At 43.4% G+C, this 25,985-nt stretch overlaps 1 protein-coding gene across 1 annotated transcript in view; it reads left to right on the top strand.

Annotated features, from left to right (window-relative positions):
* Nucleotides 1-25,985, top strand: part of LOC137287568 (dynein axonemal heavy chain 5-like) — a 65,658-nt gene that overhangs the window by 22,613 nt on the left and 17,060 nt on the right. Inside the window, exons 24-58 of the mRNA XM_067819932.1 lie at nucleotides 1,364-1,570; nucleotides 1,912-1,992; nucleotides 2,150-2,554; nucleotides 2,842-2,960; nucleotides 3,411-3,710; nucleotides 4,030-4,270; nucleotides 4,638-4,764; nucleotides 4,971-5,043; nucleotides 5,691-5,844; nucleotides 5,980-6,246; nucleotides 6,380-6,646; nucleotides 7,001-7,225; nucleotides 7,958-8,130; nucleotides 8,499-8,677; nucleotides 8,988-9,175; nucleotides 9,527-9,721; nucleotides 9,983-10,117; nucleotides 10,467-10,574; nucleotides 10,946-11,245; nucleotides 11,492-11,735; nucleotides 12,673-12,785; nucleotides 13,119-13,283; nucleotides 13,605-13,730; nucleotides 13,954-14,094; nucleotides 14,365-14,475; nucleotides 14,730-14,852; nucleotides 15,172-15,414; nucleotides 15,603-15,755; nucleotides 15,944-16,084; nucleotides 22,897-23,139; nucleotides 23,448-23,602; nucleotides 24,166-24,319; nucleotides 24,840-25,004; nucleotides 25,126-25,314; nucleotides 25,665-25,821. Of these exons, the coding sequence (XP_067676033.1) occupies nucleotides 1,364-1,570; nucleotides 1,912-1,992; nucleotides 2,150-2,554; nucleotides 2,842-2,960; nucleotides 3,411-3,710; nucleotides 4,030-4,270; nucleotides 4,638-4,764; nucleotides 4,971-5,043; nucleotides 5,691-5,844; nucleotides 5,980-6,246; nucleotides 6,380-6,646; nucleotides 7,001-7,225; nucleotides 7,958-8,130; nucleotides 8,499-8,677; nucleotides 8,988-9,175; nucleotides 9,527-9,721; nucleotides 9,983-10,117; nucleotides 10,467-10,574; nucleotides 10,946-11,245; nucleotides 11,492-11,735; nucleotides 12,673-12,785; nucleotides 13,119-13,283; nucleotides 13,605-13,730; nucleotides 13,954-14,094; nucleotides 14,365-14,475; nucleotides 14,730-14,852; nucleotides 15,172-15,414; nucleotides 15,603-15,755; nucleotides 15,944-16,084; nucleotides 22,897-23,139; nucleotides 23,448-23,602; nucleotides 24,166-24,319; nucleotides 24,840-25,004; nucleotides 25,126-25,314; nucleotides 25,665-25,821 (6,367 nt within the window). The remainder of the gene's footprint in view (nucleotides 1-1,363; nucleotides 1,571-1,911; nucleotides 1,993-2,149; nucleotides 2,555-2,841; nucleotides 2,961-3,410; nucleotides 3,711-4,029; nucleotides 4,271-4,637; nucleotides 4,765-4,970; nucleotides 5,044-5,690; nucleotides 5,845-5,979; nucleotides 6,247-6,379; nucleotides 6,647-7,000; nucleotides 7,226-7,957; nucleotides 8,131-8,498; nucleotides 8,678-8,987; nucleotides 9,176-9,526; nucleotides 9,722-9,982; nucleotides 10,118-10,466; nucleotides 10,575-10,945; nucleotides 11,246-11,491; nucleotides 11,736-12,672; nucleotides 12,786-13,118; nucleotides 13,284-13,604; nucleotides 13,731-13,953; nucleotides 14,095-14,364; nucleotides 14,476-14,729; nucleotides 14,853-15,171; nucleotides 15,415-15,602; nucleotides 15,756-15,943; nucleotides 16,085-22,896; nucleotides 23,140-23,447; nucleotides 23,603-24,165; nucleotides 24,320-24,839; nucleotides 25,005-25,125; nucleotides 25,315-25,664; nucleotides 25,822-25,985) is intronic.

Raw genomic sequence — 25,985 nt, 5'->3', positions numbered from 1 at the left:
AAACATTTTAGTCACTTAGTAAATTGACGACTCAACTCAGTTCAGGTTATTTGTGAAATTTCAATTGAGATGTGCAAGCTGTATTTGTCTATTACATATACCCTGTGCCTGTTACCATGGTAATGGTGTTGTGTATTTTCCTGATTTCAGGCTGACAGAAAGGTCTGTGTGACTGTGTGAAAGCCACATTGTGCTGTGCTGCTGCACTTAATGCTCTGCATGGTTTTGTTAGTGGCTTAGTACACTCTTAATGCAGGCAGTATAGTTTGTAGAAGTTTGTCTGACTTAGTATGCAATTACTAAAACAGGATGTTATGGTATATCTGTAGACCTAACGTATAAACATCCAACACAGGTCTTGCTATAACGGACAGCCAGTGGTCAGAAGTGAGCATCAATGTGGGCCGTCTATTGTAAACTATCTTTTGAAAGTTAAAGTGATACTTAGATTCAAACAGCAGAGGATCCACATGCTTTAGAGTTACTACAAATGACTATTAGTTAGAACTGCCTGTAGTCACAATGAAGCATTGCACCTTCTTCAGAGACTGATGCTTCTATTGTACTCTCAGAAAAACTTCAGCTGTCACTTTTGCTTCAGCATTATGCACCAGTAATAGTTTGGGTTTGTTTCTGAGAACTGGCAACTATTAAAACATCTGTTCTAAATACTGTTGTAGTTCAGCTTTCATTTTAAATGTTAAATAATTTGTGGAGCTTTCGACATGACGACGTAACCTGTATTGTTGGTGTTACTGACTATGCACATTTGGGGAAGTGTCAGTTTGCACCTGCTTTGCTGTACTATGGATGGCTGTAAGTGTTGGTAATTGCAATGGGTGCGACAAGTTTTCATTTTGCTTGACAGTTCAATAGAGCATTTATTTAAGATAATTCTTGGATGATTTTCATTTTCATTTTCAGAGAGTATGTTCAGAATAATGTCTTTGAGTATACTCAACCATTTCATTACGACAATGTTGTGTTAAGCTATTTGGCATGGTTTTACGTGCCTCAACAATGAATTAATTGCTTTTGTTAGGTTTGTGCGAAGTTATTTTCCTTAACAACACTCTGGAAACCAAAAAAAATCAGCAAAGATGTGTTCATGTAAAAAATCATACTTTGAAGATATCGGTTAAATTTTGTTTTCATTACTTTAGCAAATATGTTATTGATACATCTCTGTAAAGCAGGATAATCAGATGACCTCAGAAAATTACCAGATTAACTTATCTGACTTAGTTTGCGTTTCCTCACCTGCTTGTGATACAGTAACATAACATCATTGACTTGTCAGTAACAGCAGGATCCAGGTTTCTAGAAGTCTATTGGGGTTCACGTAAGACATTTAATGTTGTAGGAGATGGAGCTGCTAGCCGCAGAACAAGCAGATGAGGGAGCCAAGATGATTCCCACTGCCCAGGTGAAGCCACTGCACAAGGTGATCAGCGAACACAAGGATGTGATGAAGATTGTTATCCAGTTAAACTCCATCATCTCCACATTCAAGGCAGACGTCAATGAGTCACTGGAAGTGTATACTCAGTACTCTGAACTTTGGGCTCAGGTATGACATCCTGTTTACAAAACTTGTGTAAGGCATTTCATGTTGTCAGTGTGGCGAAAGCAACATTGATTCATGTTGTTCATACTGTCAAATAACACAGGATTGTTTGGTAGGACTACATAAAGAATGATCATTGTGTGCATGAGGAGGTAAAGATAAAATGTCCTATTAAATCTGTTTGAGAGAACACTTAGATCTTATTTTCTACATTAGGATCATTGCAATAGAGAGCATTAAATTCGAAGTTGATAGTGGTTTCAGTTGTGATTGTTAGATGCTTGACATTGCATCAGCAGTGTATCCAGGATGAGTGTTTGAAATGCATCCTAATTGTGTTTCAGGAGCCCGAGGAGAAGGTGAAGGAATTCATGGCCAGCAAACCCATCATGTCCGAGATTGAAGCGCAGATCAAGTATTATCAGGTAAAAGTCGTACAAGTCTGTTAAAACTTTTGTTCGTATCACTTGAAATAAGGTTCAGTTTTCCATGTTAGTGAAGTTCACGAAATTTGCATTGCTGCTTAATTCTTTATTAACGTACTGTTCAGTATTGACCATACTATCTGCATTCTTTTCACAGAAACTTGAGTTGGAGATTGAAGAGATGCAGACAAGTTTCCGTGTGGGTTCCGTGCTGTTCCTGACCGACGTTCTCAAACTAGCGCTGGTCACGGAAACCCGCAATTGGAAACATGCTTACGCCAAGGCCCTCAACGAGAAATGTAGTCGGGAGATGGATGAGACTCTTGACTTCATTGACAATCTCATGAAGAGACTTAGTCGACCAATCAAAGATTTGGATGACGTGAGAGGTGCCATGGCTGCCCTGAATGAAATACGAGAAAATGAGATCCGTATTGATATGACTCTTGGGCCGATTGAAGAGACATATGCCTTGCTGAATCGTGTGAACATCTTTTTCAATGATGGAAATGCTGAGAGGGTTGATTCAATGGCCTACAACTGGAAGAAACTTAACACGCAGGTTTGAACATTTTGTGATCTTTTTGCTGTCCATTTCACACATTTAGGAATGATGGAGTATTCATGGTGTCAGCCACTGCTTTGGTAGTCACACATTTAGTCTAACTATAAGTCCTATTTCAATAATCCCCTGAATTTCTCATTTGTCTGGGGCTCTCATTTAGCTGCATACAGTGTTATCAAAGACTTTTGGAAATATAGTATACCTCTGTGGTGTTGATGTAAATGCAGATAGTCTTTGGTGTGATGCAGTTGTTTATAAAGAGGCAATTTTGTCTGTACCTACAGGTAGATGTTGTTCAGGAGCATCTGCTGGTCATTCAGCCGGAGTTCAAGGCTGACCTCACCGCTGGTGTGGAACAGTACATTGCTGATGTTAACTCATTTGTCAATGACTATGACAAAACGTGAGTATATACAAGTGGAAAACAATTCTTGATAATCTTGATTGTGAAATTGTCTGCTTTGTTTGATTTTAGATAGAAGGATGGACTACAGTCATTTAGTCCAGTGTTTCACAAGCTATAAGCGCTTAAGTAAAGTGAACTGTTTCAAAGTTTCACTTTTGTAGATGTAGTCACTGTTGTAATGAGTGTCTCTGTAAGAGTAGAGAACCACTGTTTCTCTCACAAGGAGGACTTTCCATTCAGAAGATGTAAAATATGAGATTGCAGATATGGTAAAAATGTCTTAGATTTCAAATCACTGTAGTATATTAGCCTGGTTGATTTGACATCCAAATCAAATAAGAAATACCTTTCTAGATAGATTTCCTCCTAATCAGTTTTGTGCTGTCAAGTTGTACTGATTACATCAGTGTATGTGTGAATCTCCAATCTGATTCTGTTGGATCTCAGGGGCCCAATGGAACAGGGCATACAGCCTAGCGAGGCCTCTGACCGTCTCAACATCTACCAAGCCAAGTTTGATGAGTTATGGAGGAAGTATGTCACCTACAATGGTGGGGAGGAGCTGTTTGGGCTTCAGGTGACGGAGTACCCAGAACTGTTCCGCATCAAGAAGGAGCTTAACCTTCTCCAGAAGCTGTATCAGCTGTACAACGCTGTCCTGGACAACGTCAGTGGGTACTATGACATTGCCTGGTCTGAGATTGACATTGAGAAGATCAATGGAGAGCTTTTGGAGTTCCAAAATAGGTATGGGTGTAATTAATCTAAAGGCCCAACTGTGAATCTTCAATAGTGTGCAATGTTTGCAACACATGTATGGCTATATATCTGGAAGAGTGATAAAAGCTTCAACAAACTGTGCTCATTCATAGCTTTAATGAGCAACACTTAAAGATTAAAGGATCTATTGTATAAAATCTGATGGCAGAAACCCTCCAGGGCCAGTAAGAATCTCCTTGTCTAAGAGCAAACTGTTCACCTGGGAAAGTTTTTGAAGGGTTGATATGTGGTTAAGTTATGTTTTGGTTTGGTATGCCAAGATTACATGATCTGTGGTTTTGTCCAGGTGCCGTAAGTTGCCAAAGGCCTTGAAGGAATGGCAGGCCTATGAGGATTTGCGGAAGACTATTGATGACTTCAATGAGACTTGTCCACTTCTTGAAATGATGTCCAATAAAGCCATGATGGCCCGTCACTGGGAGCGTATTGCACAGATAACTGGACACACATTTGATGTGGAATCTGAGAACTTCCTCCTGCGAGACTTGATGAAGGCTCCATTGTTGCAGTACAAAGAAGACATTGAGGTGAGACATGCTAAATAGTCAAGAGCTGGACAACACTCAAATTTGATGCATTGTAACTAGACAACACTGGAAAAATACCTCTAGCACTTGATGCAATAGAACTACACAAGACAAGAGAACAGGCGGTTATTGAGTAATAACTAATAGTGTTAAACATATCATTTGAGCAGTAGTTTTTCTCATGAGCAGACCACTTCAAACAACTACCTTTGCACTAGAGATAAGACAGTGTAGAGCTTTATGGTGTCCCTTAATGATACTGAATGGCTGGCAAAGAAATACATTATATTGAAGAGTGACTGCTGTTGTGTCTCTTGTGATTTTTATGTATTGTGACTGTTGTGACTTCTGACTGCTTTTGCTGTAGGACATCTGTATCTCAGCTGTGAAGGAGAAGGACATTGAGGCTAAGTTGAAGCAGGTGGTCAATGACTGGAGTGCCCAGAACTTCCAGTTCTCTAACTTCAAGACCAGGGGAGAACTTCTTCTCAAGGGTAGGTACACACTTTAACTGATGGTGAAGCATACAAATTTATGGATAGTAATCTCTTTGTTTCTTGTATAGAGCAATATTTTATGCTTCATTATTCACTCACCAACTTGCAGAATGTTGATAAAATAATTTACCTCATGGGTAACTCATGAATAAATAACCAGTTTGAGTGATAGGCAAGTCTTCATTGCATCACTTTGTGTTCAGGTGACACAACATCAGAGACTGTGGCACTGATGGAGGACAGTTTGATGGTGCTTGGCTCCTTGCTCAGTAACAGGTAAGAGTAGAAAGGAGACTTTGTGGCCAGACTTTGTTGTTTGAAGTTAAAAACGTCACCAGTGTTTTTTTAAGGACATTGTTCATTATTCCCTGCATTGCTTTTTGTGGGGTATATTTAAATGGGCTGCATTTGTTCCATGTGCATTTGTCTATACTGGAGCAGTGTTTTTAAATATTTCTTCACCAAACTTACCACATAGATAGGTCTGGTGGTGTACTGGTGTCCTTTGGTTTTGGAATTTGAGTTAAATATTTTTGGCATTTCCATGGCAACAAGTTTGAAATTGAAATTGGTGGTAGTGTTCTTTTCTGGAGCAGTACCTTTCAAACCTTTCTCTATTTCTTCACCAAACTTGGCATATAGATAGGTCTAGTGGTGTATTGATGCAGTTTTTGTATTTTTGGAATTCTGAATTAAATATTTTTGGCGTTTCGATGGCAACAAGTTTGACACCAACTGAAATTGGTGGTTGCACTCTTTTTTGGAGCAGAACTCTAAAACCATTCAATGTTTCTTCACCTAACTTGGCATGTATATAGGTATTTCAAGGTTTTTTGCAGGGCTTTTTAATTTATTTCAGTATCATAGGCCAGCTGTTTTACACAGCAGCATAACTACAACTGATCAGTGTACTCTCTCAATAGGTACAATGCCCCATTCAAGCCTCGTATACAGGAATGGGTACAGAAGTTAACCGGAACTACTGAGATCATTGAGAACTGGCTGGTTGTGCAGAACCTTTGGATCTACCTGGAGGCTGTATTTGTTGGGGGTGACATTGCAAAACAGTTGCCTCAGGTAGGAGCCCACACAAAATGTGTTCTTGATCTGATCATTCACAAACTGATAGCTAAGATGTAATAGACTAGGCTATGAAGATATGTTATGACATTTTGATACACTTGCATCTGATGTATTATCTACTGATACCAGGAAGCCAAGCGGTTCAGCAACATTGACAAGTCCTGGCAGAAGATCATGCAGCGTGCCCATGAGAACCCAAACGTGGTGGTGTGCTGTGTTGGTGACGACACCCTGAGTCAGCTGCTGCCACATCTACTGGAACAACTGGAGATCTGCCAGAAGTCTCTCACTGGCTACCTGGAGAAAAAACGTCTGGTGTTCCCCCGATTCTTCTTTGTGTCTGACCCTGCTCTGCTTGAGATCCTTGGACAGGCCAGTGACTCCCACACTATCCAGGTATGTCAATGTTCTTTGTTTCTATAGGAAGTTTAAATGGCACTCCATGGTACAGCTAATACTAGAATAATACACAGATAATTCTTCACAGACAGTGGCATTTTGATTTGTGTGAACTATTTCCTTTTTTCAGAATCATCTCCTGAGTGTGTTTGACAACACTCGCCTTGTGACGTTTGATGAAAAACAGTATGATAAGATCCTTGCAATCAACTCCCAGGAGGGTGAGCAGGTTATGCTTGATGAGCCAGTCAATGCTCAGGGCAATGTTGAAGTGTGGCTTGGTGACCTCCTGAACACTGGCCGCCGCTCGCTGCACGGCATTATCAGAACAGCCTCTGTTGCCATCCAGGACCCAGCGTTTAACTTGCTGGAGTTCGAGAACACATTCCCGTCTCAGGTGGGTGTCAGTTATGTGTCATCTGTTAAGAAAATAGGCGTGCCTGATTGGCACTGACATAGAAATTTGTTTTCATTTCAAGAGTACAATTGTAATTCTTGTTGATTGGTCCTCACAGTTTGTAGCTAGTCCTGAAATGAAAACGTTTATAATCTTTCCAGTTTGTCAGTATTATACATTTGTAGCTGAATTGAGGTCTTGAGATGTCTAGATCAGAATTAATGCTTCTAGTCCAAGAAGACTGCATCACTGGATTTTTATTTCCCTGTAGTCTTGGGGCCCAAATGGAAGTTAATCAGTGTGAATCAATGTCTGCAGATTACTATGCACAAACTGTGGTGTTGTCCTGTACAGGTTGGTCTGCTGGGCATCCAGATGATCTGGACCCGTGACTCAGAAGATGCCCTGAACAATGCTCGGACAGACAAGAAGGTGATGGCCACTACCAACCAAAAGTTTCTGGATCTTCTGAATATGTTGATTGAGCAGACAACACGAGAGATGACAAAGATGGAGAGAACCAAATATGAAACTCTCATCACCATCCACGTACATCAGAAGGACATCTTTGACGATCTGGTAAAATCCCATTACGGTTTATTTCTGTTACAAAATCGTTTTGATGTTATTTTCATATCTAGAAAAGGTCTAGTTGGTTTTAGTTGAACTTACTTCAATTATATTCTGAAAACATGGCAACATGGATGTCTGCATCTCCATCGAGAAAAATATTTTTTAAGAATATTGTTTATGTAGAAGTACAAATGGAACAATACAACCAATATGATATAGTAAGTGTGGCCTTACACCTGCTTGATACAATGGTCTGTAACTCCCTGACTGATGTGTTTATTGCCATTAGATGGCATCCTTGTGTTGCTTTAAGTTGTGTTTGAACCATGTTAGAAACCTGCTCTGCAGAAAGAAAAAAACTGATTCTTGGAAGATCTCATGTTGGAAATTTATTTGAGAGGTATGATTTAGTACTGATCTTCCAGAGTTCTTTTCAGCTGATCTAATTTGCTACTCCTCTGTCTGGATTACCATGGTTTAGTTTTGATACACCACACCATTCCTGCTCATGGTCGTCACTGCCTGACCACATCCTACTACTGTGTATTACATCTGGTACATCTAGAATATGCCCTGGTTATGTTTTCTGTGGGTCAGCTACATGTCAGTGAGTTTGACTTGAGTGGTTGAATTCTGCCACATGCTTCATTGAGGTTGACTTCACACATTGATCTTAAAAACTGTTATCTGATTTATGCTAGAGCTTCAGATCTGATTTTCATTATTTTCATTTTGCAGGTACGTCTCCATGTCAAGTCAATAAACGACTTTGAGTGGTTGAAGCAGTCTCGCTTCTACTTCAAGGAGGATCTGGATCAGTGCATTATCTCCATCACTGATGTGGACTTCATCTACCAGAACGAGTTCCTGGGGTGCACAGAGAGATTGGTCATCACCCCACTCACAGACAGGTGGGAAGATTTACGTTGTTGTTAACACTGACATTGTCATTCACATTTACTTTGCCTTCATGTTGTTGTTCATGTCCACAGTGTTGATGTGGATCTTTCAGCACAGTGTTGACTAATGGATGCCATCTCCTTTATTCTTTCAGTGTGATATTTAGGAACAGGTGCTTGTTCCCGTATCTTCTAAATACTTAAACTGTAGTGCCATCTGTACCAAAAGGGTTCAGTTGAAACCCACAAGTAACAATGTTGACGTCCCTCTTCCTGAGTGTTAACAAACCCATATCAAAGTGTAGTGTTCACCGAGAAGATGGTTGGCATAGAATGTCAGCTGTTGGATATGTATGTAATCTATAGTGTGCCTGTTTCAGATGTTACATCACCCTGTCCCAGGCATTGGGAATGTCGCTTGGGGGTGCCCCAGCAGGCCCTGCTGGTACTGGCAAGACTGAGACCACTAAGGACATGGGACGATGTCTTGGCAAGTATGTCGTCGTCTTCAACTGCTCTGATCAGATGGACTACAGAGGTCTTGGCAGAATCTACAAAGGTGAGGGCAAGATTTATTCCTGTAATCTGTAATCAGACAATGTATCAGCGGGATAAGAGTTCCATGGTTGTCATGAAAATTGACAGTGTGAAATTTGACTGCCTAGAAAGATCAGCCGCAGATCCCTGGTCCAAACTAAGTTATTTCCAGACTGCTTTGATTTTGAAACTGTCATTAAGATAACATCATCCTATCTCTGCTACCATTGATCAGCAGTCATGTAGACTGTCCATAAATAACATAAACATGTTAGCACTGGTAGATATATTTAGTTCAGATTGTGGCACTTCTACTTTGTCTTTTATAATAGGTCTTGCTCAGGCTGGTGCATGGGGTTGTTTTGACGAGTTCAACCGTATCGAGCTGCCTGTGTTGTCTGTGGCTGCCCAGCAGATTGCCATTGTTCTACAGTGTAAGAAGGAGAGGAAATCAGTGTTTATCTTCACTGATGGAGACTCTGTGGACATGGACCCCGAGTTTGGTATCTTCCTGACCATGGTAAGTTGCCCATGAGTTCTGCAGCACAATTATGTCTGTATTATCAAAGAAGTGTTTGGTCTTTACTACAAATATATAAGCTCTATCGTTCATTAGTGTTCACTGTGAACTTGTTTTGTCCTGAAAGACTTTGTTGCCCACTTGTCAATGATGCTGCAATCCACTGTGTAGAGTTACATTCACTAGGTGTGACAAACATCTTCAAAAGCTAATTTACCCTATTTATGAAGGTTTTTAATATCCTGATCTCTTCTGGTAGGTTTAACATTTTGTGGTTAGTCTGTCATGCTGTGATACAGCTGGCTTACTGTGTACAGGAATGTGAAACCCAACACACTGTCTGCTTTGTAGAACCCTGGCTATGCTGGGCGTCAGGAGTTGCCTGAGAACCTGAAGATCAACTTCCGTACTGTGGCCATGATGGTTCCAGATAGAGCTATCATCATCCGTGTCAAGCTTGCCAGTTGTGGTTTCCAACAGAACATTGTTCTTGCCAAAAAGTTCTTCACCCTCTACAAGCTCTGTGAAGAGCAGCTCAGCAAACAGGTCAGTTCATGGTTCTTTACTCTTTTCAATCTGTATGTGATGTGTGTTATACTGGAGGTCATGAATGTTGTATTAAAGTCTACAGTTAATGATCTGGCTCATCACTGTGGGAACCTAGCTTCATTTCATATATTGCCATAATGATGACTGGACTCCATGCACTATCTTACCATTGCTGGAACATTCCTAAAACTGCATTGAACTTTATTGACTGATCGTTTCATTCATTTTCATCTGATTTTCAATTCATTGCTTCTCTAGGTCCACTATGACTTTGGTTTGAGGAACATCCTATCTGTTCTGCGTACACTTGGAGCCTTCAAGAGAGCTAACCCTGAAGATGGAGAGCCCACCATTGTGATGAGAGTACTGAGAGACATGAACCTCTCTAAGCTGGTAAGTGGCTTGCTTTTTAGAGATTATTTGCCTCAACCAAGTAATAAGGTCTTCAGATGAGGAAATACTACAGCATTAAAAGATTTGATATCATTCAAGGAGTGAAATGTGTCACTCCCTAACAAATGTACTCATGTCAAAGTTTCTCTCTAGTGAAATTTGTACAAAGGAAGGTAATAAGTCTCCAAGAATTATTTTCCAACTTGTTGACTTTCAAGTCAGCAGATCAGTAAAACAAGCAGATAGATCATATTAAAATGAAAAACATTGAATGTAATTACTGAAATGGCTTTGCATACTTGGCTAATATTATGAAGCTGGTAAAGAGTGTTTATCTTACTGTTACAAGGTGGATGAGGATGAACCACTGTTCATGTCACTGATTGAGGACTTGTTCCCTGGGATGACCCTGGACAAGGCAGGTTACCCTGAGATGGAGGCAGCCATTGAGAAACAGGTAGGAGAACATTCTACTCTGTCGTGTAGTCAGCTTTGTGTGTCCAGTGTATGATATCCCCTCTGTCTATATTGAACACCCTTTATCCATTTGCTTCATTTCAGAAATAACAACAATCTCCTTCATACTAACTTATTTCTCTCTCATGAGCTTGACTTAAGCAACTTATGAGCCTACATATACATCCTGTCTCCTCATCAGTATAGTTTAGCTGTTTTCCCCTCTGTGAGGAATATTTTAGAAACAAGGATATTGACGTATGACATAAGAGATAATAGTAGAGTGATTCTAATTACTCTTAACTGCCTTGTACAGCAGAGGTGCTACCTCATCAATCACCTGTAGTCATCCATGTGTCTTCATCTGTGTAGGTAGGAGAGGCTGGTCTGATCCATCATGCTCCATGGATCCTGAAGTTGATCCAGCTGTTTGAGACCCAGCGTGTGCGTCACGGCATGATGACCCTGGGACCGACTGGCGCTGGCAAGACAAAGTGTATTCAGATGCTGATGAAAGCCATGACAGAGTGCGGCACCCCCCACAAGGAGATGAGGATGAACCCCAAGGCTATCACAGCCCCCCAGATGTTTGGTAGACTGGATGTAGCCACCAATGACTGGACAGATGGTATCTTCTCTACTCTCTGGAGAAGAACTCACAAGACAAAGAAGGTGGGTACTGAATCATCTTGGAATAGACCTGCATCTCAGCCTGTGCATACTTTTAGTCCTTTTAGTTTACACTCAATATCAGTATCATCAGTAATGAAATTAGTTAGTACATTGTGTTGCACTAGACCTGAGTCTCAATAAAAGTGATTTGTTTTCAAATTTATGCTGCAACTCACTGGTCATCTACTGTAAGGTTGTTGAGTATCCTAGAATGTGTTGTAAATGGTGTCTTGTCCTGTGTTACAGGGGGAACATGTCTGGATGATTCTTGATGGTCCAGTAGATGCCATCTGGATTGAGAACCTCAACTCTGTACTGGATGACAACAAGACTCTCACTCTGGCTAATGGAGATCGTATCCCTATGGCCCCCAACTGTAAGATCATCTTTGAGGTTCACAACATTGACAATGCCTCCCCTGCCACAGTGTCCAGGAATGGCATGGTCTTCATGAGCAGCTCCATCTTGGACTGGGATCCCATCCTCAGGGGTAAGATTGTTGTCAAACACTGGCAGTATACTGTCCCTCTACATTGCTTCATAATAAACCAATTCAGTGTGTCTGACAAGTTTACACACCTCTGCTGACAGGCAAGAGTTCAATTTATCTTTTCAGTAATATGTCATCATGGGGGGACATGGTAAACCCAGTTTGATGGGTCCTTATAACATTTAGACATTGAAGATATGGTCACTGATTATTGCATCATTATATTTGTTCAGCTGGTTTTTGTTTTGTGGCTCCTCCTTTGTAAATGCCACTTGGTCTCATAGTGTTCCTAAAGATCAGCTTCACAGACGGCAAAGAATGCAGAGTACAGGTACAAGGCTAGTTATTAAGACAAAGCCTAGAGATCACTTTCAACCTGTACTCAGATGAATTCACTGGCTACAAATCCATGAAAGGATACAATTTTAAGTCTTGCCTACCAATCACTCCAAAGATCTCCCTACCACATCTTCAGACTCACAGCAGCAAATCAATCTTCCAGAAACCTTTCAGCTGGCAAATTGTTCCTTTCTGCACCTCCCTATAAATTGAAGACACACTTTGCCAGATCCTTCAAATCCTCTTCTGTGCTACCAGATTATTCCTAGACTATCTGGCCTAAAGACTCATCTGTTCCATAGTTGTTGACAATTGTAGCGTTATTATTATTGTTATCATTATCATTACTTCGTACACTCCTCTTATATATGAAGAGGTCATGTAAGCCATGAGTCCAAAGCCTGGGATACTATGTTGTCTTTCAACTATTAAGACTCCATGAATAAATGTCCATATATTAACAGTAAAGGCAGCTAGGAATAGTTTTAAGTGAACAGAGGGGACTAGACTCCACGGCATACAGTTTTTTGCACCAGCTGCTAGAATGAACAGTGATTCCTGTTCTTTGTTTGTAGCTCAGTATTTCTGTTTCCCTCAGGTTGGCTTGTGAGTCGTCCACCGGGACAGGCTGACATAATCTACAGTGTGTTTGAATCTATCTTCCCCAAGTTGTATCTGTATGTTATACAGTCTCTGGACCCAAAGATGACGGTGGGTAGTTTCACAGTTTCTCATATGTATGTACAAATCGTTTGGGATTTTATCATTGATCATTCATTTTCACAGGTTAATCAAACTGAACTACTATCAAGTATATTCTTTGCTGATAATGAAATTTGAAGCAACAACCAAAGCTGAAACTGTTGTTTTAAAAAATCTTTTTAAGCCATACATATCTTGCTATACCCGACCCTGACAAGCAAGGACTCCTGAAGATTAATTGTAACCTGAATGTTCTTGGGTGGTATCCTATCAGCTATAGCCGGCTTTATTTAGGTATCTGTTGTACTACAGCTAAGATAAACATATTTGTCGCTTATGTAGGTGTTGGAGTGCATGTACATCCGTCAGGCCATTGATGTTCTGGAAGGACTGCTCCCCAAGGGAGACGACAACAAGGACATTCAGCGAGAACACCTCACTCGTCTCATCATCTTTTCCATCATGTGGTCCCTAGGGGCACTCCTGGAGATAGATGACAGGAAAAAGGTCAAATCCTCTTCAAACTTAACACAGTTTACCTTACCTCCTTTAAACTGTCAGTAGTGAGTTATGTTCAGAAAGATTGAAAGAAAATGTCACCCTATTTCTAGTCCATTCTTTTCTTTGTCATAGAATAACCGTTAGAAAAGGAAGAAGTTGAAGGAGTCCTTTGGTATATTATGTATGAGTGGACAATTAACTATGGCCATCTAAATGTGAATACAGTTTTTGCTCACAATGTCACGTTACTGTATTCCAGTCTGCAAGTGTTGAAATATATGCTTTGACTATGTTTGTTTTGCTAATTATTGTGTCTTGCTATCACAGCTTGAAGAATGGTTCCTGGAGAAGAATGGAGAGCTTAACCTTCCCCTGCCTCCTGCATCTGGGGAGGACACCATCTATGAGTTTGTTGTTGGTGAGAATGGCGAATGGGAACACTGGGCTGGACGAGTAAGCAATATTTAGTGTATAAAATTTTCATTCATTTTCAGTTCTTGGTAAATTAATGGCCTGTGTTCTTCATTTCTATTTGCATTTAAAATATGCCTGATGCATTGCAATGACACCACATAGATATTGTACTCTGGAAATTGCTATACAACCTGGGCATTATTCATCAAGCCAAGACATTCTGTGAAGCAATGTATGATGTTCACGTTTCCTCTTTCTTCAGGTGCCGGAGTATGTGTATCCCCCTGACTCAACACCTGAGTATACCTCCATCTTGGTGCCAAACGTTGACAATGTTAGAACTGACTTCCTCATCGACACCATCTCCAAACAGGGCAAGGCCATACTGCTGATTGGTGAACAGGTAGGCATAAATTCAGTGACCCTTTTGTTAATGTCATAAAGAAAACTCTTTTGACTGCCAGAATCTGGCCATCGTGTCAAATCTTATTGAAGTTTGAAGTACTTAAAATTTGTTCTCATGACATTCAAGGAATAAACATTTATGTTGATTTTTAACTGGACAGTAAGAGATATGCTTGGTGATCTGTGACAATTTCAAAGACAAATGTGAAGGATGATATTGTTCTCTGTTAGCCCAGAGGATTTGAGTGTGTCATGTCTGTCTCTCCAGGGTACGGCTAAGACTGTGATGGTGCAAGGATACTGTGGCAAGAGTGACCCAGAAGTTCACATGTTCAAGAGCTTCAACTTCTCTAGTGCCTCGACACCCATGCTGTTCCAGGTTAGTCACTGTACACTCATCTGCTTTTATTGCCAAATGTTGATAGGTATAACTGCATAAAATAGTTTTAAACATTGTTTATTGTTGATAGGTTCCACACAACCTGTATTTAGCAACAGTGAAGTCTCATCATACTTCTTTGCACGTGATGCCATGAACAAGACCACATGTCACTTCATATATACAAACATAGAACTGATGTAGCCATCATGGTGGTAATCTACACAGAATAACATATTTCTGTTTGTTTTCAGAGAACTATTGAAAGTTTTGTAGACAAAAGGATGGGCACAACATATGGGCCCCCAGCTGGTCGCAAGATGACTGTCTTCATTGATGACATCAACATGCCCATCATCAATGAGTGGGGAGATCAGGTAAGCTGAAGTTGAACTTTCACTCTGAAAGTGTACATACCACTCAATGATATATTTATGACATGGATCAGCAGGTTGAAAGATTTACAGGATCTTTGAACCTTTAACCTCTGCTCCTGTGGTATTTGAATCTAATGACCCCTTAAATCAAACTTGTTGAACTTCTAAATTACATTGGCCAGTCATTAGTCAGGACCTGACATTTCAGTCCAGTTAGTTTATCCTGCTGGGGATATAATGCCCTTGATATGTGAGGATGATGACTTTATGCACTAGAGAAGGTTGTTCTTTTAAAATGTGTAATTTGAACTTGTGCCAGGTGACTAACGAGATCACTCGCCAGATGATGGAGTACCATGGCTTCTATAACCTGGAGAAACCAGGCGAGTTTACCACCATCGTGGACATTCAGATCATCGCTGCCATGATTCACCCAGGGGGTGGTCGGAATGACATCCCCCAGCGCCTTAAGAGAGCTTTCAACATCTTCAACTGCACACTGCCATCCAATGCCTCCATTGACAAGGTTTTCAGCACCATTGGATGTGGCTGGTTCATCAAGGTAACTATTTATCCATAATTATCAGCCAATATATGGAATTGACATCATTAATTGTGTTTTATGAAAATATGTTGTATGCTTAGCCAACAAACTGCTTTGGAATCTCTGGCAGTGTATTTTGGTAAGAAGTTGTGCTTGCAATAAAAAGTGATGCACCTTGATCAGTCGTAATACCTCTTTGTCATCAGGAGCGAGGGTTTGTGGAGGAGGTGTCTGAACTGATCAAGTCCCTGGTGCCAGCAACCAGGAAACTCTGGCAGAAGGTCAAGGTCAAGATGTTGCCAACACCTGCCAAGTTTCATTATGTCTTCAACTTGAGAGATCTCAGCAGAATATGGCAGGTATGGATGAACACAAATGTAGCAAGAGCATTTTTTACATAGATATCTGTAGTAAGAAAGCTAAAACATCATTGTGTTCGTATAAAAATGTACTTTTGCATATGTTGAAGCCTCAACTGTAGGAATAAGTTTGATTTACAGAAACATTCTTTTGTGGAAAAATATAGTTCTAAACATGTTATTTTCAGGGCATGCTGAACACTACGAGTGAGATAGTTACCAACAATGGTATCCTGATGTCACTATGGAAACATGAGTGTACACGTGTCATCGCAGACAGGTTCACTGAGATGTCAGACAAGGATTGGTTTGAAAAGACTATCAAACAGGTCAGTTTTGTGACAGTGGTGAAAATTGTAAAACCGTTCATGTTATGTGATTATCCTGGTTAAGTATCTGCATGTGTTATCACAGGCTCCATTTTGACTCAGTACCTAAGTACAATGATTAAAGCACTTTCTCTGACAGTGTTCTGTCCATTATGGAACATAGGCTGTAAAGATGATAATATTCTCCAGGAAACTGATTCTTTTTCAGAAGAAGTCCTCCTTGGGGTACATATATAGCATTAAAATGTCCATTTAAAAATGCCTACGACAGTTGTAACAATATTGAATAAATATTTTACAAAACAAAAAACTCGTTTTTGTCTTGTGAGACCACCCCTACAGGGCCCCCACCCGGGCCCCTTAACAGCCAAGAGCAGGTAACTCTCGCTGCGTACCTCATACCTCACTTTTCATGCTGTCGTCATTGAGGACAGTCGTCCATCAGCAAGCTCTCATACTTAGAGAACCTACGAATTGAAGAGAATGAGTGAGAAAGCTACGAAAACCGTATGTATGGTTCCTTTTTAACGCACGGGCGGTATTAGGAATGCATATTTCACTCTTTTTCATTCATGAAATGTTGTAACTTTCCATGGCTACCGTGGTCTTCAGCCATGTGGCTGACAAGATGGCGGGCGGCACGTACCTGGTGGTTATTTCTTCTGCCTATTCTTTTAGGTGGTTTTAAATACAAACCGGATATTTGTATGGTTTTTTACCTTTCTTTTCCATGGTAAAAAAATCCTTATATGCTATTGTATGTTTTCATAAATAGCTTTCTTATTATTTAACGGTTAAATATCGCCAGTGCGTATTATTGTTTCTGTTAAATACTCATGTGTTTGTTGGATTAACGGGCCTTGCTATTAATCATAGCACGGTTCGGTTTTTTCCAGTTCAAGGGGTGTGCTACTTGTAACGCAAGACTCCCCCCGAGGGATAAGCATATTCTGTGCCTGCGTTGCTTGGCGGAGGAAGCTCACGACGAGCAAGGATGCGCCGTATGTCAGGACTTTTCCCCCAGGGCTCAAAAATCCCGTCATGCAGACTTGATCTTTTATAGATCTTTGATCCAGGCGGGGGGGGATATTTGGGCTCAGGAGCCGCCTTCAAAAAAAGCTAAAAAAGATATTAAGAAGGCGTCTTCGGCTTCAGTCTCGGGGGGGGATACGGCAAAACCAGCGAAGGGTACTTCGGTTCCACCTCCAGCGGTGGCTTCTACCTCCGCAGCACCTCCCACTGAACCCTCGCAACCGTTAACATTTGATTTACTGTCGTCTTTGTTGCAGCAGCAAATGGCGTCGGTGCATACCCTGATTTCGGATGCGATGTCCGGTCTCCGTCAGGAGATCGGCGTTCGTCCGGAGTCGGGTGTGTATCCGGCTTCGGCTTCCGTGGGACTCCCCAGCCACGCCTCTGGCGCCGGTGTGGGGACTTCCATTAGGGGTGCGCAGGAACCGACTTTAGAGTCGGTTGCCAGCCACTCCGAGGTTGCCAGTGTTGGTCATGGGACCATGCCTATGTTGGGAGCGTTGCCGGCGATCCGCCACCCAGACTCAGTCTCGGGCGTCGGGTCTATGGCGTCGGGCCGCTCGGCTCTGCTCGGGCCTTTCTCTCTTTCGGATGTTCCCTCGACCGATCCCCCGGAGCTATCCTTAGATGACAGATCTGAGGTGTCACTCATGGGGGATCGCGCCGAGGAGATAATGGAGGAGGGGGAGGACCGGGGTGGGCCGAGTGAGTTTTCGTATTCGCTCGGCGCCTCGCTGAGGCAGGTACGGGAGCGTATTGCTTCTGTCCTGCCGCAGGTCGTGGTTGCTTCGGCGACACCTGACCCCGAGGAATTCCGACTGCCGGGTGAGGCTTTTGCCCCAGCCAAGGTGGTGGATTCTCGGTTGCGCATCCTCCCTTCTATATTGTCAGAAGTGATTAACCCTCTTTTAACGGGAGCGCGGTCACGCTTCGATTTGCCGGAGCTAGACCGACGTTACCTTATGGGTGATCTTGACTTGTATAACCCTCCAGTGGTCGACGACTGTATCTATGCGTCGGTCGCCCTGGGGGGTTCCTCTGGCAGCTCCTTAGCTTCGGCTAAGCAAGGACGCCGCCTGCCTCCGTTCACCTCTAACGTTACTGCCCTCAAATCGGCTTATAGGTCGTTTGAGGAGCAGTACCGAAATGCAGCTCAGTGCCTGAAAGTCACAATACACGCCGCATATACTTCGGTATTGCAGCGTCGGCTTGTTGACGGCGGCGGTGTTGAGGAGGAGTGTGTTTCCCCTACGCTCGCTCAACAGCTTACGGAGGTGCAGTCACATCTGGCGCGGGACTCGATCAGGTCCTCGGCGTGTCAGATGATGTCTGCAGTTATGGGCCTCCGTAGACTGTGGCTGTCCGTGGCACGGTATTCGCCGGCCACTCAGCAAGCGCTACTTTCACTGCCATTCCGGATGGGATCTACTCTCTTCCCGGGAGCGGCATCAGTAGTCCGGGAGGCCGCGGAGGCTGTGTCTACATTCAAGGAGTCTAAACCCTTGTTAGAACAGCCTCACACTTCTCGTGCGCGTCCCCCGGTGCTTTCCTCCGCTTATCCTTCGGCTCCGGCCAAGGACTCTGCTAAGTGGGCACAGCCCTTGCAGGCGCGGAAGGGTAAGGGTAAGGGTAGGGGCAAGGGCAAGGCTGCGGCGCCCCAGCATCCTTTTCCGAGGAAAGGGAAGTCGGCCCCGGCTTCCCAGTAAGTCATCCTCCGGAGCCCTTGCAAGTGAACCCGAATCAAGCAGTCGGAGCACTGCCGACGTCGGGCATTCATTGCCTTCTGCCAAACCTTCCTGTGGGTGGCCGCCTTTCCCACTTCCTGTCGGATTGGGAAAAGGTAACCTCCAACCCCTGGGTCCTATCCACACTCAGGGACGGTCACTTACCACTATGGAAGAGAGACCCGCCTCCCTTTTCCGGAATTCGGCGCACTCCTGTGCCGGTAGTTCCGGAGAAAGCCGAGGTTCTCCGCGCCGAGGTTCAGTCTTTACTGGACAAGGCGGCCATCGAGGTGGTTCCAGGGGGCCAGGAACAAGAGGGATTTTACTCCACTTATTTCCTGGTCACCAAAAAGGACGGAGGGTTCAGACCGATTCTCAATCTCAAACGGCTGAACACTATGCTGCAGGTACCGTCATTCAAGATGGAGACACTACGGTCAGTGATCTCATCTGTAGAAAGAGGCGACTGGCTTACGTCCATCGACCTCAAGGATGCGTACCTGCATGTTCCGATGCATCCCGAGTTCAGGAAGTACCTGCGGTTCTCCTTCGACGGGGTATGCTATCAGTTTCGGGTGCTTCCCTTCGGCATCGCTACGGCTCCGAGGGTATTCACCAAGCTTATGTTAATCCCAGCGCAAGTGGCCAGGTCACAGGGCAGGTGTTGTCACCCGTACCTGGACGATTGGCTTATACGAGCACTTGCCGCTCACTTGAGTCGAGACGCAACATTCGCCATGATGTGTATTCTCACCAGGTTGGGCTGGATTATCAATCTCAAGAAGTCAGACCTAGTTCCTACACAGGATCTGATCTTCTTAGGCGCTCGGTTCGACACAGCGAGAGGCGTAGTCTCCCTCTCGCCGGATCGGATCTCCAAAGTTCAGAGAGTTGTTATGCAATTCCTCGAGTCCCCCTCGGCTTCGGCTCGGGTTTGGCTCCAGTTGCTAGGCAACATGGCAGCGACGGTGGACGTTGTTTGGAGGGCGCGGTTGAGGATGCGACCTATTCAGTACGCCTTGGCGCGAATGTGGTCCCACGGCAGGAGTTACGAGATGATTCTCCTCACTCCGGAGTGGCTCCTTCCTCATTTACGGTGGTGGACAGTGGTAGGGAATCTATCCAGGGGGTTACACCTGGACGCTCCCTCACCAACCCTTTCAATTCAGACGGACGCTTCCCTCACAGGGTGGGGTGGCGTGCTGGGCGCCCATTCAGTTTCGGGCCTATGGTTACGGCACGAAACGCGCCTGCACATCAATGTGCTCGAATTGAGAGCTGTCCGGCTAGTGTTCCAACACTTTCGGGAGACGGTTCGAGGCTGTGTGGTACGTCTAGAGATGGACAACCAGACGGCAATGACCTATATCCTGAAACAGGGCGGTACGGTTTCTCCGTCCCTCCTAGAGGAGGCGTGGCACTTTCTACAGTGGTGCGACCGGTTCAATGTTCGGGTGTGTCCCGTGTATCTCCCCGGGGTGGACAATGTTCGAGCAGACGCGCTCTCTCGACGTGTCCTAGCTCCTCACGAGTGGATGTTGCATCGGGAGATATTCGGGATTATCTCCCGGTTGTTCGGATCGTTCCAGGTGGATCTGTTTGCCTCTGGGGGGACGAACCAGATTCCGGTGTTTTGTTCTCGGATACCGGATCCGAGAGCCATCGCTCAGGACGCTTTCCAGCTCGATTGGACGGACAGGGTATTGTGGGCGTTCCCACCTCTGCCGCTGATTCCCAGGGTCCTCTCGCAGCTTGCCACCCAACCAGCTCGACTGTTAGTGCTTCTTGCTCCTCTTTGGTCGTCTCAAAGCTGGTTTCCGGTAATGATGAGGTTTCTGGCATTGCCTCCTGTCCTTTTACCCTTTCGACCGGACTTACTATCCCAGAACGGAGCGCCGCACCCGAATCCCAGGATTCAGTGGGTGGCCTGGCCACTGTCAGGAATCGCCTCCAAGCGAGCGGAATTTCTGCACCAGTTGCAGACACAATTCTGGCTTCGCGGAGGGATTCGACAAACGTTCAATATGAGGATAGATGGGCCTGTTATGCGCGCTGGTGTGTCAACAGGGGGATTCTTGATCCCTTTTCTTCAACTCTAGTTGAAGTACTGGAATTTTTGCAGTCCCGGTTAGAGTCAGGCCTAGCCGCCTCTACTATTCGGGGCTATTCCACGGCCATTTCGGCATTCCATATTCCTGTTGACGGTGCTCTCTTGGGGCAGCACCCTCTTGTTCAGCGTTTTTTAGCGGGTGTGGATAGGATCCGTCCGACTGTCCGGCGGATTAGTCCCCCGTGGGACTTGTCAGTCGTTCTTGACTGGTTGTCCGGTCCTCTTTTTCACGAGCTATCGTCTCTTTCTCTCCAGCTGTTAACGTGGAGGGCTGCCTTTCTTGTGGCGGTAACGTCTGGCAGGCGGGTAGGTGACATTCATGCAATGTCAGCGGATCCTGCTTTGACCGTCTTTCACAAAGACAGGGTCAGTATTAGACTGCCGGATTCTTACCGTCCTAAGATCGCAGGCGCTTTTCATGTTACAGCGCCTATCGAGCTCCCTAAGCTCATGCAGCCTCCCTCGCCCGGTACCTCTCTTCGACGTGCTCACGTCTTAGATGTCCGTAAGACCCTTAGGGCTTATATCAAACGAACTGCTGATATCCGAAAAGATAACCAGTTGTTTTGTTGTTATGGCGGGGGAAGAGCTGGTCTGCCGGCGAACAAGCAAACCATATCTAGGTGGCTTGTCTCTGCCATTTGTATGGCATATACTCATAAAGGGTTACCTATCCCTAATGGGTTAAAGGCTCATTCTGTTAGGGCAGTGGCTACGTCACAGGCTTATGCCGCGGCTCTGCCCATTGAGGAGATCTGCTCTGCGGCTATTTGGAGCCGACCGAGCACGTTTATCCGTCACTACCAACTGGACAAACATTCACGGGAACGTGCTCGGTTTGGCCATACAGTTCTCACCAGTGGGCAGAGTCGTGATTCCCCTAGCTGAATGAGCGTCGGAGATCTCGACTTTGTTTATCATGAGGTGGTGGGGTTTTCACGAAACATTTCTTGTTATATTGGTGACGGATATCCCCTGGTGGTGGTGTTTTTATATATATATATATATAAAAAAAAAAAAAAAAAAACACAAAGAGAAACTACCTATAGACGGTTTTTTCACTATTAGCGTCGACATACGCTCATATTTACTCTTGCACTGTTATTCCCGGCACTACTTCGCTGGTTTGGGGGAATATTTACAGTGAATGGCATGAGGTGTGGTCATATGTCAATCACCTTTGCTGGGTTATTATCGATTGGCTCTTTCGGCCCTATGTTGCCCCGCCCCCGCCTGATTGACATCAGCGGCTTGGTGATTGGGTAAGTGTATTTCTCTATCTCTCGCAGCTTCGGCAGTGTATGAGAGTGTGTGTAGGGTACACATCAGCAGACAGAATGCCGCTCCCGACTCACGTTCGTTGGGAGTCTGTCTTATGCTATATATGTACCCCAAGGAGGACTTCTTCTGAAAAAGAATTATACAAACCTGTAGAGGTTATGAATTCTTTGAAGAATGTCCTCCTTGGGGTATGGCCACCCGCCTCCCCACATTCTGTCTGACAATCTCAGCATGAAAAGTGAGGTATGAGGTACGCAGCGAGAGTTACCTGCTCTTGGCTGTTAAGGGGCCCGGGTGGGGGCCCTGTAGGGGTGGTCTCACAAGACAAAAACGAGTTTTTTGTTTTGTAAAATATTTATTCAATATTGTTACAACTGTCGTAGGCATTTTTAAATGGACATTTTAATGCTATATATGTACCCCAAGGAGGACATTCTTCAAAGAATTCATAACCTCTACAGGTTTGTATAATTTTTGCTAGACCATCCTGTAGATGGTTTATGACTTAGGTCATCATTCTGAAGAATGTCCAGGATACAATCATGAAAATGTTCCAGGATGTTCTTATGTTATTTGCAAAGAGGTAGAATCTCTGAAAAACCAAGAATATCAAAGACACCATCTCTTCTTCACCACTTGTCTGACACAGTGTATGCCATCTGCAGGTTGCTGAAGAGCAGTGTGGCTCTGCTGTCTGCCAGGACATGCAGCTTGAGCCGTACTTTGTGGATTTCCTGAGAGAAGCCCCAGAGCCCACTGGGGATGAAGCAGAAGATGCTGACTTGGATGCTCCTAAAATATATGAGCCCATTGATACTTTTGAAGGTCTTGCAGAACGACTCACATCCTACCAGGCACAGTACAATGAACTCATCAGAGGATCCAAGATGGATCTTGTCTTCTTCAAGGTATGTCTCACTGACATGGACTTCATATGTGAAATATGCACTAGAATAATCTACGTAAGTCCATAGTGAAGACTTTTGCCTAACATGAAATTCATCTGTTGTCATAATTATAGAACTGGTGATACTATTGACTTTGTGTTGTAAAGTTAATATATTTAACCCCAGCTTGATCTTGATGGTAAATCATCTGTACTTGTTCCTTATAGTATGTGAACAGTTTTGGTTCATGATGGTAAGTGAACAGTGTTTGTTCATGATGGTAAATCACTTGTTTCTTTGTGATGTTAATGAAAGTGGATTTTCTTCAGGATGCTATGACTAACTTGGTGAAGATTTCACGCATCATTCGCACCCCGAGAGGCCATGCGCTGTTGGTGGGTGTTGGAGGCTCTGGCAAACAGAGTTTAACACGCCTGGCTTCCTTCATTGCTGGCTACAAGATCTTCCAGGTCACACTGACAAGGTAGGTTGCAAGTCACTATATATATAGTGAATGTGTATCAGCTTTCACTTGATCAGGTGTGGACTGATATGCTGGAGTGTAGGAAACTTTGTAACATGAGTTCAAACAATGAGTCTGCTTTTGAGGATCTAAAATCAACAGGTGCTTGTCGGCCATGCTATGAAAAATATATCACACAGCAGGGGTTCTTAACTGATCAAAGTACGAGGACATCTTCCTGGATATATTTCCTTAAGATTTTTGACAAAATGATGTATTTCTCTGTTTTATTACATTTTTGTACTTAAGTGAAAGTTTCTTATTGTTGTTTGTATGTGTTATTAATGGCACTTAGGTACATATACTGTGACTGTAAAGCTGAAAATCACAGTACTTTTTGTGAGGAATTTCATATGATTGCTGTAAACTGTGTAAATGTGTAAACTCTGTTCAGAACAATCTAGTCTTGTGTTATTTATGTAATCTGTAAATATTTGTACATATTTTGTCATTCTCTTGGACTGGTTGTGTGGGAAGCGGCATTTGACTTATGTGCACAAAGTGAACCACCATATGCTGTTCAGGTCATACAATGTTGCCAACCTGCTTGAGGACCTGAAGAACCTGTACCGCATCGCAGGACAGCAGGGACAGGGCATCACCTTCCTCTTCACCGACAATGAGATCAAGGATGAAGGCTTCCTTGAGTACATGAACAACATCCTGTCCTCAGGAGAGGTAAATTACAATCATTGTCCCTACTGTGTCCTAGCTGTCCATGGTGACAATGTTACTGTGATAAGACTGCATAAATTCTTATGTAGACTTGTTCAAGCACAGAGATTGTAGTGTACCCTGGGTATAGATTGTTACTCATTCAACCGCTGGTTTGTCAGGGCCAGATTTTGTTTCAGGCCAGAAATGTATTACTTAGGTTTGAAGCCTGAAGTACTTAGGTTTTAGATATGTTTTGGATTTTTAATTTGCTCTGAGAAACATTCTGTGAAATCCATTTTTGTCAATTGTCCTTAGCTATTGCACTTAAGGGATGCTGGTAGCCTAATAGTTTTAGTCCAGTGGGTAAGATATCTCTACTGCGTGAGGCCCAAATGTTGTTCATCATAACTGTACATAAGATGCTGCTGCTAGAAAAGAGTTCTGACTATACCTCACTCTTACTCAACACACAGTATGTAATTCTTACAAGAGCGTGAAGAAGTGTTTGTTGTTTGTCCACAACTGGGATGTGTGTTGTCAGGTTTCTGGACTGTTTGCTCGAGATGAGATGGATGAAATCCTGCAGGAACTGATTGCCCCCATGAAGAGAGACGCCCCCCGTCGTCCACCCACAAATGAGAACCTGTATGACTATTATCTCAGCCGTGTGAGACAGAATCTCCACGTCTGCCTCTGCTTCTCTCCGGTAAGGACTTGAATGCTTTACAAAGTATATGGCTTAAACAAGAACATACCTCATGTAGTGTTCTTCATCCAAATCCTTTCTGGGAAATGTTCATTTGTGTTGATTTCTTTGTTATTCTTAGGTTGGAGAAAAGTTTCGGAATCGTTCTCTGAAGTTCCCTGGTTTGATCTCTGGCTGTACAATGGACTGGTTCCAGCGCTGGCCCAAGGATGCTTTGGTTGCTGTATCCAACCACTTCCTTGCGTCCTATGACATTGTCTGTACGCCAACAGTCAAACAGTCTGTAGTCAACACCATGGGTGTCTTCCAGGTAAGTTATACATCTCCACACCAAGCTTAGCATACCTTAAAGTGGCCTTGAAATTGCCAGTAAGTCCTTGCAAAAGGCATTGTATTTGAATTTGCCTGAAAATGTTCTTAAGATTGAATGAGACACATATATTAGTTATACAGAAACTCACTGATGTGTATTAAAGTTGAAATACCACATCTCTTTAACCCATCCAAGCATATGGAAATGCCTGTTCTTAACACTGTGTAAGCGTCAAGACTTGTTATTGACAAAATGTGTTTGTACATTTTATTCAGAATATGAAAAATGCGGACAGTTTTGATTTGCTGAGTAAATAAATTTTTACCTGTGACCATTATTCATGACAGGATACAGTTGCTGAGCTGTGCACTGAATACTTCCAACGTTACCGTCGTCAAACACATGTGACCCCAAAGTCATACTTGTCTTTCCTGTCTGGATACAAACAGATCTACTCAGAGAAGAAAGAAGAAATTGGAATCCTTGCTAACAGGATGAATACAGGTAATATATCGTGGTGAACTCCTGTTCACCAGCTAGATTTGTGGTACAGAGTTGTGTCCCTTCAAGGCATCTGGATCCACTTACCGTATTTGTCCTGATTATCCATGGCCTTAAAAGCAATTTGGGATTTTCACCCAAACTGCCATATCATGAGTTTCACTGAG

This window comes from Haliotis asinina, chromosome 6, assembly GCF_037392515.1.
Source record: "Haliotis asinina isolate JCU_RB_2024 chromosome 6, JCU_Hal_asi_v2, whole genome shotgun sequence".
Lineage (NCBI taxonomy): Eukaryota > Metazoa > Mollusca > Gastropoda > Lepetellida > Haliotidae > Haliotis > Haliotis asinina.
The sequence above is the reverse complement of the archived record's forward strand: the minus strand, read 5'-3'. Positions and strand labels throughout refer to the sequence as shown.